This window comes from Onychomys torridus, chromosome X (assembly GCF_903995425.1).
Source record: "Onychomys torridus chromosome X, mOncTor1.1, whole genome shotgun sequence".
Lineage (NCBI taxonomy): Eukaryota > Metazoa > Chordata > Mammalia > Rodentia > Cricetidae > Onychomys > Onychomys torridus.
In genome coordinates, this window is record NC_050466.1 from 65,574,086 (window position 1) to 65,589,774 (window position 15,689).

Here is a 15,689-nt window from a genome sequence, read left to right on the forward strand (position 1 = left end):
TGAACAACTTGGGCCTTTGGGGGGTACCATTAGATCCAATTGTCAAAAACAGAATGAGATCACGAAGCACATTGCAGATATTTAATGTACTATATACTGGAGTGATCAACATTTTCTTATACCTATAAGTATGAAATTTCCCCCAGTGAGGCAGGCCCCTTCTGTATTACATGTTCCTTGGCATGTTGGGGACTGTTTTGTTTTGCTTAAATCTTTGTTTTATATGATAAAATGGCATCAGAGAATCTGGGAACATTCTTCAGTTCCATGCTTTTATTCCTCACTCCCACCTTTCACTGTAGTCTTTGCGTTTGGAAAAGTTATTTTAGGCCTTGGCCTTTTTCACTCTCACTGTGCTTCTTGCAACCCTGCTGTTCTCATTTGTAAGCCTGAAAGACTTCTCTGCTTTGATAAACTCTTGAAAAATCCCAGGCCATGTGAGTTCATTAAAGTCACACTGCTTAAACCAAGAACTATTCTGAAACCAAATAACATTTTTTACCTTAACCAACAGTGTGAAGAATAATGCATACTTTCCTATTTTTTTGGTGCTTTACTATTCAAAACTGTGTTCCTCCTTCTCCTCTCCTCTCCTCTCCTCTCCTCTCTTCTCCTCTACCTCCTCCTCTTTCCCCTCCTCTGTTCCCTCTCCCTTTCTGCCTCCCTCTCCTCTTTTCTCCTTTTTATCTCCCCTCCAAACTTTTTTCTACACTTACTTAACTTTGTAATGAATTTGAATACTTTCTGCATGTTAGGTATTTATTTTACTTCATAAATATTTTGTATAATTTTTCACATCTGCAAGTTTATTAATTTTTCTAAAAATCCATCCGATCTGAAGTTCTTGTGCATTCTCTGCTGTCTACACTAGAGTACAACAAGGCCAACAGTTGGCTATAAGAGAGGGGCCTGGCAAAAGAAGTAATGTGGTCATTTTAGTCTTTGTCTCCACATTGATATGGTATCAGGTTTCCTCTGCTATATATCCCAAACCTTAAAAATTAAGTACTCATGTAGCTGCATGCCCTATAATATACTGAAAGTGATCACACCCATCTTTAGAGCTTTCTTGAATTCAGAAAAATGCTAATGACTTTCAAATTCATATAATTCTTTATATTGATCTTCAGTGATCTGTGAAAAAGCAGCTTTTATCAATTTTAATCCAGAATCCACTTTTAAAGCTGCTATCTTGGTCCAGATGTAAATTGAATTTTTGCATGCTTGAAATTTCACTGTGACTATCACATTTAGGCATATAAGTTTTAGTTATTCTCATTAATATGATTTCTAATATTGAGTTTTATAGATGAAAAGCATTAGGATGTAATCCTGCTAACTTGGCCCCAATTCACCCCTTGTAATCAACATAAAGATATATGGTAACGCTATTACTGAGCCAGAAATTGGTTTCTGGAATATTGTATTGGATTTTGACACTTTACTTATTAGTAACATTAGAAACTGTTTTAACTATAAATCAATCTCTGTGGGCTGAAGAGATGGCTGAACATAAAGAGCACTTGCTACTCTTGCAGAGGATCTGGGTTCGGTTCCCAGTACCTACATTGTAGTTCCCAACCATCTGTAACCCTAGTTTCAGGGGATTCAATACCCTCTTCTGGCCTTCTCAGGCACCAGGAATTCATATTGTCAAAACACTCACATACATAAAATAAAAATAAATCTTTTTAAAAATTAACTCCTTTATAACTGTCACCCATGCCAAAAGGACAAAAGAGAAATACAAGTATAATATGATAGAAGTAGAAAATATTTGCCTTTTCAAGGACAAAAGGAGAAAATTGTATTCTTAAAAAAATTCAACCCTACATAAAAGAGATAACCTACTATTACTGCTTATTTTTATGATGTTTATAGACAGTGTTTTTGATGTTGTTATATTTGCTGAACATATTATACATCACAGAATGTTTTAATATTTAGACTGACTCTGAGGGTATAATCATTGTCTACATAAAGTAATTGTTTATATTGAGTAGTAACATAATGTAGTAGAAAAGGCGCTGATGAGAGGTTTGACACTATGGTGTGAGGAAGCTTAAATAAGCCTTTCTAATTTACTTGAGGGATTGGACTAGCTGTAATTTCTTAGGTTTAAATGCCACATCTATTTTATGATAAACTCACAAAATCATGCGAATGCAAGTGGCCAGGCAAAGTGATAAGTATGAGGATAATATTTTTCTCGTACCATTCTGTATGTGATCAAAGACACTGGAATTTTTAAAGTACAGCCAAGTTGCTGTAAAATCAGTTTTTAAGATAATTGAATCAGTATAGAAACAAAAAATTCATAGTAACTTAAACAAGGGAAGTTTGGTACAAATAATTATTAACCTATATTGAGAATTCTGTTATGATATAAAGGGAATCCTGAACCATTCCTGAAGCCTAAGAGAAATGAGTACCCAGGAAAAGATGCCTTATACAGGCAGAGCACTTGCCCCCATGGCTTAGAAGGTGTGATTGTAGCCTCATAGGTTTGCCTAGATCAAAGATAGGCCACAAATGCCAGAACAGGAGAGACAACTTTTCACAATGTAGGCAGATGAAGATGGTGGAAGATCTTATAGCAAAATTTTGGTTGCTGCAATAGTAAGAGTTCAAGAGAGCAGATTACAATAGCCTCAGGTTGACAGACTCTGAACCCAGACACAGCTGCAGAATTGCTGAGAGATAGGCATAAATGGTCTACATATGTGGTTAGAGCAGAACATTATCTGGAGTCCTAAAAAAAAAAAAAAAAAAAAAAAAAAAAAAAAAAAAAAAAAAAAGAGCATCAGTTATAGACCCTAAGTTGGAAACAAGAGAATTTAATGTGTAGCCCATGAGAACCCGGAAGAAAAGGCTTCTTTCCCCGTGAAGTGTCCCTGCAGTGCCCTCTACTGACAAAAATATACAACATTGTGCCCAATGTAAAGGAGGAAATGCCCATCCATTACCCATAGAAAAGGCACTGAAGAGTAAATTTGGAGCTGACAATAAATTCCTGTCACAGTATGGGTAGTACTTATAAAACACACACACACACACACACACACACACACACACACACACACACACACACACATATATATATATATATATATATATATATATATATATAATATAGTCTCTAAATTACTGAGGTCATCCACCTCATTCTATTTGAATTCCCAAGGCACAATTAAGTTACCTTCTTAGTAACCTCATTTGAGTTCACTGATATTCCGACTTGTTGTCATCTTTGAGCCTGTGTAGTAGTATATATATCCTCTATTGTAGTGGTTCTCAACCTTCCTGATGCTGCATCACTTTAATGCAGTTCCTCATAGTGTGCTGACCAACAATAAAATGATTTCATTGCTGCTTCATAACTGTAATTTGCTGCTGTAATGAATCATAATACAAATATCTGATATGCATATATGTGATATGTGACCCCTGTGAAAGGATCATTCAATCAAAGGGTCATGACCCACAAGTTGAGAACCACTGCTCTATTAGATATAATCTGCTTGGGGACCCACCACAAACCTACTTGCAACCACTTCCTGGTCACTAAAAGCAGGTAAATAGACTAGATCTAGTTCTGGTTTCTAGCTTAGAATGGGTTCCCACCCTAATGCAGAGAAGTAGGCACTGTCTTTTTTTTTTTTTAATTAAAATGTGCATGTGTGACAGAACTTAGACACTTTGCAAGGATTAAGAAATTTGTCCATCTCATGCAGCCAGTGAGTTGTAAGCTGGGATTCAGTTGCAAGTTCTTCATCAGTCTCATATGGCTGCCCTTCTATGAGAAAAAAAAATCCAGTGCTGTGATTCAGAAAAGAATGCATATTATTTCAGTGACTTTCTGTTGATAATTTTCCATTTCTACCATTTCTATCTATGGTGAAGTAGGATTCTAAGATGGCCACCAAGATCTATGCTCCTGGCACACAATTAGAAATTATTGAGTGTAATTGAGATCAGAACATACAATGAATTCTACTTCCACATGCTCAGGTTTTGTTCTATGACAAAAGTGAAGATTTTTTTTTTTAAGATATGTTTAAAACCCTTTATCATTTGATTTGGACATCATAGAAAAAAAGAAATTATCTTTGATGAACTTAACCTTTTGTAAGCCCTTTTTAAATGCCGCAAAGAAGACAAGAAATCTTCTGTTGGCCTTATAAAAGCCAGACAGCTTATTATAAGGTGTCCTATGACACGGTCAACAAGACAAAGCGACAGCCTACAGAATGGGAAAAGGTCTTCACCAACCCCACATCTGACAGAGGGCTGATATCCAGAATACATAAAGAACTCAAGAAATTAGACAACAAAATGCCCAACAGTCCAATTAAGAAATGGGATATAGAATTAAACAGAATTCTCAACAGAGGAAGTTCAAATGGCTGAAAGACATTTAAGGAATTGCTCAACATCCCTAATTATCCGGGAAATGCAAATCAAAACGACTCTGAGATACCACCTTACACCTGTCAGAGTGGCTAAGATCAAAAACACAGAAGACAGCTTATGCTGGAGAGGATGTGGAGCAAGGGGAACTCTCCTCCACTGCTGGTGGGAATGCAAGCTTGTACAGCCACTTTGGAAATCAATATGGCACTTCCTCAGAAAAATGGAAATCCATCTCTCCCAAGACCCAGCTGTAGCACTCTTGGGCATATACCCAAGGAATGCTCTATCATACCACAGGGCATTTGCTCAGCTATGTTTATATCAGCATTGTTTGTAATAGCCAGAACCTGGAAACAACCTAGATGCCCTTCAACTGAAGAATGGATAAAGAAAATATGGTACATATACACAATGGAGTATTACTCAGCAGAGAAAAACAATGACATCATGAGGTTTGCAGGCAAATGGATGGATCTAGAAAAAAATCATCCTGAGTGAGGTAAACCCAGACTCAGAAGGACAAACACGGTATGAACTCACTTATAGGAGGATACTAGATGTAAAACAAAGATGACTAGACTGTTAAACAACTCCAGGGAGGCTACCTAGAAAACGGGACCCTAGGAAAGACCCAGGGATTGCCCAATGACAGAGAAATGGATGAGATCTACATGAGTAACCTGGACGACAATGGGAGTAATGAAGGGCAAGATTTGAGGGAGAAAAAGCTTAGGGGAGCAGGAGATCCCAGCTGGATCAAGAACAGAAAGGGAGAATGAGGAATAACAGACCATGATAAATGAAGACCACATGAGAACAGTAATAGAGTGCTGGAGAGGTCCCCTCAAATCTACAATGATACATCCTCTGTAGACTGCTGGCAATGGTCAAGAGAAAGCCTGATCTGACCTAGTCTGGTGATCAGATGGCCAAACACCCTAATAGTCATCTTGGAACTCTCATCCAATAACTGATGGAAGTGGACACAGAGATCCTCGGCCAGGCCCCAGGTGTAGCTCTAGGTGTCCAATTGTCAAGAAAGAGGAAGGACTGTAAGAGCATGAATTGTTGAGCCAAAGATTGCAAAAAGCACAGGGACAAATAGCCAAACAAATGGAAGCACATGAATTATGAACCAAAGGCTGTGGAGCCAAGCTGGAGCAGGCCCTCTGTATAAGTGGGACAATTGAATAGCTTGAACTGTTTGGGAGGCATCCAGTCTGTGGGACCAGGATCTGTCCTTAGTGCATGAGCTGGCTGTTTGGAACCTTGGGCTTACACAGGGACACTTTGCTCAGCCTGGAAGGAGGGGACTGGACCTGCCTGTACTGAATCCACCAGGTTTAAATGAATCCCCAGGGGAGTCTTGGCCCTGGAGGAGATGGGAATGGAGGGGAGGAGCTGGGGGGAAGGTGGGGGGGGGGCGGGATCTGTCAAGCACTGAGACACTAAGTATTATTATATTATACTTATATTTCCAAATAAAAAATTTACCATTTAGAATTCTCATCATTATTTGAATCAATACATATTTTATACAAATTTCATCCCAAAATGACAGAGATACAGGCAAGATTTATACTCAATTATTCTAATATCCAAACCAAATAGTAAAAGCATACTCTGTTCTCTAAACTGTTATAATTGAAAAATATTTATATCAGTAATTAGCATTTCCCACAAAAAAACTTACTCTTGTCTGTGTAACTGATAATAAGCTTGAGTTATTTAAATTATGTGTGTATCAAGGCATATGTGTATGCCATTTATTTTCTTAATTCATTGTGGTTTTGTATTGTATAACTTTTGTTATTTGTATTCATTTATAGATGTGAAAAGTAGAAGTTGCTTTTGGTAAAGCCTTTGTTTAACCTAATGTACCTGGAGTTTTTTGGTTTGGTTTGGTTTGGTTTTTAATGAGGTCAGATGGATTAGAATTCCATTTACTTTCTCTAATATATTCTGAAGGCTATGAGCAGAACAACAGTTATTTGTATAAGCAAAACTATTTCAAGTAACTTAATCATGCCTGGGTGTGCTCTGCAGTTAATGTAAGACTTTCTCATCTCTTAGCTTTTCACTGTGGTTTATGTTTAGATCACTTGGTACATTTTCATTTAAAAATACAATGGGTCAAAGTTCATCTAGTATATTGGATACATTCAGAGATAATGAATGTTATAACTTACTATTAATCAAATGAAGCTATGCTGTGGCTTCTCTAAAGTGCTTTAAAATCATATTATTTCAAACATGTTCTTCCTAGATTTTCTTTACCCCTTAGAATTTTTTATATTAAGATAGACAAGCTGATTCACAAGAACATATGGGGGGGAGGGGCTACGCCATACTCTAAGATTACAAACCATTAATTATGTTAATTCATATCTGATATTAACTACCCTGTAGAAAATAATCTGAAACCACTTATATTTAAATTATTATTCATCATAACTAACCTTTTCCACTGTTACTCAGTCATTAATTCTTTGTCACAATCTTAGGTAGCCATAATATTCATTGTCATTGTATATTCCCTTAGATTTATTTGAGAGAGTGCTGAATCCTAACCACTGGACCACCAGGGAGCTTCAGCTTCTAAATTTATTTCACACGTATTTTAAGAAGTTCTTGCTTTTTGCTTTTGGAAGATATGAAATCCTTTGGAATGAATATTTTAAAAAAAGGAAAAAGCCCTTTATGAGGTGGTTATCAGTCATCTTTTAGATATAGTAAGATTGCCCTTTTGTTGCTAAAACTGACATAAGCTTTTGAAGAAAGGCATATTCCAAACAATATTTTAAATTGCAAAGCACTCATAGATGTGTTTTTACTTTATTATACTATGTTTTAATTGTGTTATCTAACACACATATAATGCAGACAAAATGATACAGAGGGAAGTTAATTATAAACAAGTTAATGATTAATAATCAAAGTAAACACAATAATTAAGAATTCAGATCATTCTGCCAAATCAGCAAACATGACTTGTTTTTTAGCCTAATTCTCACATCTGTTCAGCTGGCTATAATAATACCTACTTCAGGACATTAGAATGGTAAATGAGAATGAATATAAAGTAGTTTGCTTTGTACCAAACATTTGTAGACACTCAACAAATAATTTCTGCTAGCAATAATATTAGATAATAATTACAGTGTATCTCCCTACTCTTATTGTTTTTCTAAAATACAGTCTTGGGTAATGTTAAATATGATTGAGTTTTAAAATAATAATGTAAACATGGTGTGGTGGTTCACAACTATGTTACAAGCATTATGGAGGCTGACACAGAAGAATTTATTTTAACTCACAGTTCCTGGTTATAGTCCATCATTATGAGGAAAGTTACAGCAGCTAGAGCTTGATGCAGCTGGTAATATTACATCCATAATCAGAAACAGCAATGAATGCATACATGTCATTGCTCAGCTAGTTTTCCCTATTTTCATACAATCCAGGATCCCCTGCCTATGGAATAGTCCTACCCATAATGGCCAGGTCATCCCACTTCAATTAATGTAATCAAGATAATCCCCACAAACATACCTTTGGCCAATATCCTAGGTGATTCTAGATTGTCAAGTTGGCAATTAACACTAACCATCACTTGTGAGTAGGTGTTTATCAGAGCAAATACTTTCATTGTAGCCAAAGTACTGAGACCTTAATGTCAGGAAGAGGGGGAGGAGTAAACTTGCTATGATTGTTATGCAGTGTGATTGTTGTTTATTATAAGATGGTCATGTGTTAATTAATCTCCTGTGTAAAAACTAAGGACTTTATTGGTAAAAACAAATAGGTAAGATGAGTATTTGTTTATTATCTTTGGATAAGAACTATATTGGGCTGTTTTAAATATATATCATCATATTATAGGTTATAAACTTTATAAGGCACTCTTAATTGCTTCATTTAATTTTTTATCTGAAGAAGACAGTCTCAAGGATATAACTTGCATACAGACAAAGTTATTGTCAGTGTAGTAATTGTATACATCTATCCTCATTTCATGCCCGTATTTTTTCTCTGGGTATTGGTGTTATGTGACTAATGTCTGTCTTTAGGAGCTGATAACAACAATTAAAGTGCAGTCTTGAAAAAACAAATGCCAAAATCATGAGTCCCATTACAGAAGCAAATTTAGCCTGACAGTATCTGTATCAGTAGCACAGTAGCTGAGCCCAATGAGACAGAGAGAATCATCACCTTCATGGAAGACTAATGCAGCCCCCACAGAGCAAGTAACCCCTTCAGGAAAAACAAAACTGCTTATTTGAGCTTATGCTCATTCAGATCACATAAAGATATATTTGTGGTGTTAACACATGAGTAGTAAGTGGGGTACAGGGAAAAGTTAGATATGACTAGAATATAAATGCTCCCTGCCTGAGAAGGTTTGAAAATAAGTTTCTGACTGGTCATTGAAAGGTGAAAAAACAGATTCTTGCAAGTTTTGCCTGATGGAAGTAGGAAGTTTATACAAAGGTAAAATTGTTGCAGAAAGTCATGAAAATGCAAGAATTAACCAAACAAGTGGTGCATCTTTCAAGGACCTTGATCATTCTTTGAAAGTTTTCTGGTCATTAAGTAAAAGAATCCAGATTTTAATATTATTTAGAATTTAGTTAAACTTGAATTAAATTAAACCTCAATATCAAGAGGTTCTCAGATTAACAAAATTGTTAGGTAATAATTTAGGCTTGATGCATCAAATAATATAAATAATATATAACTATAACTTGGAATAACACCTAGACATACAGTTCATATATCCTTAAATTTAAAAATATGCCGGGCGGTGGTGGTGCATGCCTTTAATCCCAGCACTTGAGAGGCAGAGCCAGGTGGATCTCTGTGAGTTCGAGGCCAGACTGGGCTACCAAGTGAGTTCCAGGAAAGGTGCAAAGCTACACAGAAGAAACCCTGTCTCAAAAAACCAAAAATAAAATAAAATAATAAAAATATAGATACCTTTTGTGTATTATGTGACCTTTTGGATAAGAACTTTTAAAAACTCAAATGCCAGTTGGTATTCTTTCACTTTGTTTTCCTCCTTAGAAAGTTATAATAGGGGCTAGAGAGATGGCTCCATGAAGAAGAGTGTGTTTACTTTCCAGTACCACATTGAGTAGTTCACAGCTGCCTGTACTCCAGCTCTAGAGACATCCGATGCTTGTGAGGGATCAGCACTATTGTTCACACAGACATGTAACAAAAAAGAAAGCACAACTTTTTAAAAATGATAATAAATGTTGATTTGTATGTTACTTATAACATATGTTTCCCATAACTTCTCTCTTTCACTTGCAGTGTAAAACTCTTTCTGGAGTCTGTGACCACATCATATCTCTGTCATCAGATCCTCTGGTTTCACAGTCTGCTCACCTGGAAGTGATTCAGCTGGCAAATATTAAACCAAGTGAAGGACTGGTAAGGGATATCATGTGTACTCAAGCCATCGTCCATCACTATACAGCAGATGATGTGGGCAAAGAGGCAGCCTCCAAATGTAGAAGTCTAGAAATTTCCACAGAAACTCGCCCTCCTTTTCTTTTTGTTTCCTATAGATGTCAAGTTGGTAGGAGGGTGTCATAAAAACCACTTTGAAAAGACAGACCAAGGCTGGAGAGGTTATTATGAAAATGCCCAGGGCTAGAGAAATGGATCAGTGTTTAAGAGCACTGACTGCTCTTCCAGAGGTCCTGAGTTCAACCCCAGCAACCACATGGTGGCTCACAACCATCTGTAATGTGATCTGGCGCCCTCCTCTGTATACATAATAAATAAATCTTTAAAAAAAAAAGACAAACCAATAAAAAGTGAGAGAGATGTAAATGGGAATTCCTGAATTATCCTATTCAATTGGGCAATCATTGGTTGCATTCTTTCACCAATTAAATTTCCTTAGCTTAAGGACATTTAAGAGTTTTACAATAAGCACAGTGTTATCTGCCATTCAAGTATGTATTTTCTGTATTTGTTTTACTTTGATTTATTCTGGTTTTAATAGATCTTCCTTCCCCTTGGTAAGTAATTTTAAAAAGTCACATTTTTTTATGTGGTCCACGTATAGTGTTTGTGTGTTTGTGTATGTGTAGTTGTGTGTCTGGGCAGGCATGACTATGTATGCACATTGAGTGTCCTCCTCAATTGCTCTCTCCTTTTTTGAGAGAAGAGTATCTTACTAAACCTAGAGCTCACTAGATTGACTAGCCAGCAAGCACCCCAATACGACCTGTCTCTCCCCGCACTGGGATTGCGGTCAAATTCCACCATGCTTAATATTCTGTGTGGATGCTAGGGATCCAAACTCAGGTCCTTATATTTACTTCTCAAGCACTTTACCCACTGAACCATCTCCCTAGACATTATAATGTATATGAATTGCATCCCCTCTATTTTTCACATCTCTTGTTATAAGAATTGAATAAACAACTGGATAGTGCTACCACTAGACTAACATTCATGAAATGCATTGATAATTTTTATTATGTTAACAGTTGGTTCAACTGGTTAAAAATGTCGTAATTATAAATTTAACTCGAGAGAGAGCTTTTTAAATATAATATAACTGTACAAAGCAAGCATATAAAATTTATATGGATGAGGAAGATACAGACATACTAAACAAATTGGCTCAGGTAAACATTTAACTACAACATATTTACTAAATGTTAATTTCATCATATGTGCTCTAAACTTTCTCCCCATATATAATGATATTCTGGAAAATAGAAATCTTGGAAACAAGCATATTCTTAACAATATGCTTAAGTGGTTTTCACATAGATATGTATGTATATCTTTAGAGTTATGTTTGTAATTATTTCAGAGAGGAAAGCCTTTATTGACCACCAGTGATATTTAGTTTGAGACAATTCATGTATTCTGTACAGAGACTTTTCTCCTGCTCATTGACAAATTGATTCTGGGTGTCCATAGTTTGCAGTATTTGTGTTGGCTTTTTGTTTGTTTGTTTTGCTTGAGTTTTCTTTGTTTTTATAAATGTTTTCTTGAAAAGATTAAAATCAAGCCTAGCATCCTGGTTAGATGACATCATATTAAGTTGTAAATACTATATCTAATATTGACTTCTTTTAAAAGCTTATTTCTAATGTTTGTAGGTTTACATGAAGAAACCTTATGATTTAAAATTCTCATTACAGCATTTTCCCCTTTATCTGAAGTTTACTTTCTGTGGTTTCAACTAACTTGATCAGCTGCAGTCCCAAAATATAAAATGGAAATTCCAGAAACAAACAGTTGTTACATTTGAGATTGCATACCATTCTGAATAGTGTGATTAAAATCTTATTCCAACTCATCTGGGACATGAGTAATCCTTTAGTCCAGCTTAGTCAAACTATATATGATATCCACTCAGTAACTACTTAATAGCTTTTGAGGTTATTAAATTGACAGTCATGACATTGCAAGAGCTTGTCAACTCTTAATTTAACTTATAAATAGCCCCAACGTGTACAAATCAGATATACTAAGAAGAAGCCATAAAATGGTTCCTGTATCTGATAAATTGAAAATATATAATACATTGAGAGAGAGAAATTGCATTTATATAACCATTATATCAGTATGTAATTGTAATTGTTCTATTAGTTCTTTTTAATCTTATTTAACTTATAAATGAAAATTTATCAATATTATGGTTGTATAGGAAAAACAATACATACATAGCATACATACTATGTTTGATACTATCTATGCTTCCAGATATAGCATAGACTTTTGGAACATATCTCCATATGAATGGGACACTTCCTCCTGAATGACTGTGCACCTTTTGATTACCTTTACCAAACTCATTTTGTTTTTGAAGATAAAACGCCCTCAAATATATAATATTAAATATTTTCCTTTCTCCACGTCCTCTTTCAGTTATTTTCAATAAAAGATGTTCTTAGTATAATGTATACAACAAAAAATTAAAAACTAATACATTATATTAGCATAGAATTTGGGAATCTGGATTAAAATTATTTACATAAAATATGAGAGCAGTCTTAGGGATATGGGAGAATAAACTTAACTTCTATGACCTTTATTTTGTCACAGAGAAAATATAGGGGCAAGGGTACATCATCTTTAGATGGTCTTTGAGCTTATGACTCTGATTCTAAACAGCGTTGTTTTGAATAAAAACATGTAATTTCCCCTTCAATTTTCACTAAAACCCTGGGAAACAATAGGCATGTGAAGTGAGCTAAATAAAACTAATTGATGGACTTTATGAACAATTTATTTCTCTATGAACATATAGCCCCTGAAGAAATCTTTTTAACTTAAGTTAGGTCTGTATCTTCTTTTTGCAATGGACATAAACTTAAAATAGCAAGAACCAAAATTTTCAGTAGTTTGAAAAACAACTGTCAGAGAAAAGAAAAAAAATAGAAGTTAGGATAGGTGTTAGAAGTACTTTTCACTTGCCTTTTATTTTCCTCACAACACTACGGAATCAGTATTAATTTTCTCATTTTGCAAGTAAGAACAGAACCATGGATTTTTACTGGTTGCTTCACACTAAATAATAGCCATTAGAGGTAAATCTAAATAAAATATATATGGCAAATATTTTTTTCATGATCTTATATCCAAATTTGGAATGGCTAAAGGGAGGTAGGAACAGCTTGAGAAGATAATCTTAATTTTGAATTTACTTAAAGAACGTCATTTGTAAAGGACAGTGGGCAATACTTCAACTGAATTGATATTTCACAAGAAGAGAAAGAAAACCCAAAAATATTGAGTATTAATTGAAAGAATTAAGGGTGAACCTCTTTCTTATGATTCATATCAAAAGATTAGAGGCTTTACATGACTTATTCAAAATGCTATTTCAAAGTGCATTCACTTTCAAGTAACCTGCATAGGTCATGTTTAAAATAAATCAATTTGAAAATTTGACTAACATTCACCATGTGCATAACCATGGGAAATGTCTAAAAGGCAAATGCAGAGGGAGAGACTGCAAACAAGTGTGCTTAGATGTAATTAAGCCATGTGACTTGCCTTTAAAAATCAATGAGTAGCAGAAAATTAAAAGATATGGAAATGAGAACTATTAGAATATTTAAAAACTAAATGGCAGACAAGGTGAAGAGTTGAATAGAGGGGAGGGGCCTCAAGGCATCATTCTGGAGGCTTGGATTCAGACTTCTTTCTCTTGTGAGGTGCTTGAACTACCTGCAAATGTGCCTTGTTTGACCATTGTGACTGTAAGGCTTCTCTGGCTACTATTACTCAACTGGTATTTGGAGATGATGTGAAGCAAACATCAGTTTAGCAAGCTGATCAGGGGAAAGGGAGCTGTTCAAATCAATTCCAGAATTGTTTTTTCCTCAAGAATTAAAAAAAAAGAGACCAGGAAGACCAAATGCTGGGACTAAAGGCTTGCACCACTATTCCCAGCACTAACTTTATGTAAATATTTACATTAATCAAAAAAAGCTTTAATATAAATTATAAAACACAGTTGTTATCTCATCAATGATATAATCCTGTGTCTAATAAATACTCTGTTAGAACTGTGACTTTTAGCATTCCCTAGTTTCTGCTATAATTATACATAAGCATTATTTCCTGAATCATGGATTATTCACATAATTTTCACTTTCCCAGGATTTGGGTTTCTTTTCTGAGCACTTCTTTTCTGAATAATAGATTTTCTTTATGACCAAAACCTTTATAGAATCATTTAAACTCTTATCAAATATCAGTAATCATAATCAATATACCTTATATTGAAAGAATTATGGAAAGAAGTATAATCAACCTCTATTTAACACTGTCAGAGATGACTTTGAAATACATTTGTAAACTATCCAATGTCAAACCTAGATACTCTTTCAAACTACATTATGCATACTACATATTGCTAGGGTTATTTTTAGACTTTTAGACTAGATTTCAACAGCTAGGAGTGTAGTTCAATGGTAGAGAGCTTGTCTGTCATGAGTGGAGGCTGTAACTTGATCCCTGGGACTGCCAGAAAATAATATACATTAACTAGTGATTTTTTTTTACAATATCCATGGATTGTGTTTTATAAGAAAAATACAATAACTCTCCAGTAAATAATTCCAAAAGTCAGGAGTTCATTAATTGTGTGTCTGGATTCAGACATGAGACCTGACTTCACCACCTTAGGCTTACTATCCAGGTATTCTGTGCCTTAGTTTGCTTACCTCTGAAACAGTGTCAATGATAGGTACACCACAAAGACTTTTGTAAAATACACATAAGATATTTAAAACAGGGCCAGGCCCATTATAATAGCTACTAGTAATGATGGAGATAGGCAGGCAGGCAGACAGACAGATTGTAGATGATTGTTTCCATGTCCAAATAATATGTTTTATTTATTTTGCTGCCATTTCCCACTTTATTTGCTCACAATCTTTTAGAGGAAATTTTTTTTAAAAATGTAGTATTTGCCTGTTACAAATAGTATTTAAGATCTTTTATTGATTTGATAAACTCTTGTTAATAGCTAGGGTAGAAATGTCAGTATCAATCATTTTCTCCTAAGATTTTTAATATTATAGTATTTGCTTTCCAATAAGTAATGGGATAAATGTTAACTCAAAAGTGTGTCATACGCTGACCAGCATAAGGTTGAATATTACCATATTGTTATAGCCAAAAATGACTAGCCAGTTTGTCAATTAATTTCCATGTATACTTTTGTTTGTGCTATTATTTATTATTCTATTAAACTGTGAACTTCCATTTAAATAGAGTTTACTGGCAAACAACCTTCTTTTAAAATTACATTCATTTCATTTCCTATTTAGAGCTTCAGGCTCAACAGTTTTTGGAACTATTAGCCATTTTATTTAAGATATTTTGAAATGAATTTTCATAATAAAAGAACTAGCTAGTCATTCCTTGGACCTTCCATACAATTGACTTTTCTGCTTCATTTTTCTTTTCACTGAAATCATATATATATATGGTTGTCTAGATATATAATAAACATAAAAGTATGAGAAAATAATATTAAATTTTATTTCATTATGTAAATCTTAAATGAATTCTTTTCTGTAAATGTGTTGTTGGTTATTATTAAATTGCTTATATATCAGATATATGAATCTTGTATGACAGAAAAATATAAAATACTACAAAATAAAATATAGAATGCTACAATATAACAAAACAAAATTTATATAAGTAAAACTTTATTACTGTTTTACCTCCAGGTATTTACAGATAGAATATCTCTGTTGATGCCTACTTTTAATTATAAAATT

The 15,689-nt window shown here is 34.5% G+C and overlaps 1 protein-coding gene across 5 annotated transcripts in view; it reads left to right on the forward strand.

Moving 5' to 3' along the window:
- Cnksr2 (connector enhancer of kinase suppressor of Ras 2) overlaps nucleotides 1–15,689 on the forward strand; it is a 234,530-nt gene that overhangs the window by 96,874 nt on the left and 121,967 nt on the right. For all 5 annotated transcript variants that reach the window (XM_036175532.1, XM_036175527.1, XM_036175528.1 and 2 more), the window contains exon 6: nucleotides 9,730–9,849. In XM_036175532.1, coding sequence (XP_036031425.1) covers nucleotides 9,730–9,849 — 120 coding nt within the window. The remainder of the gene's footprint in view (nucleotides 1–9,729; nucleotides 9,850–15,689) is intronic.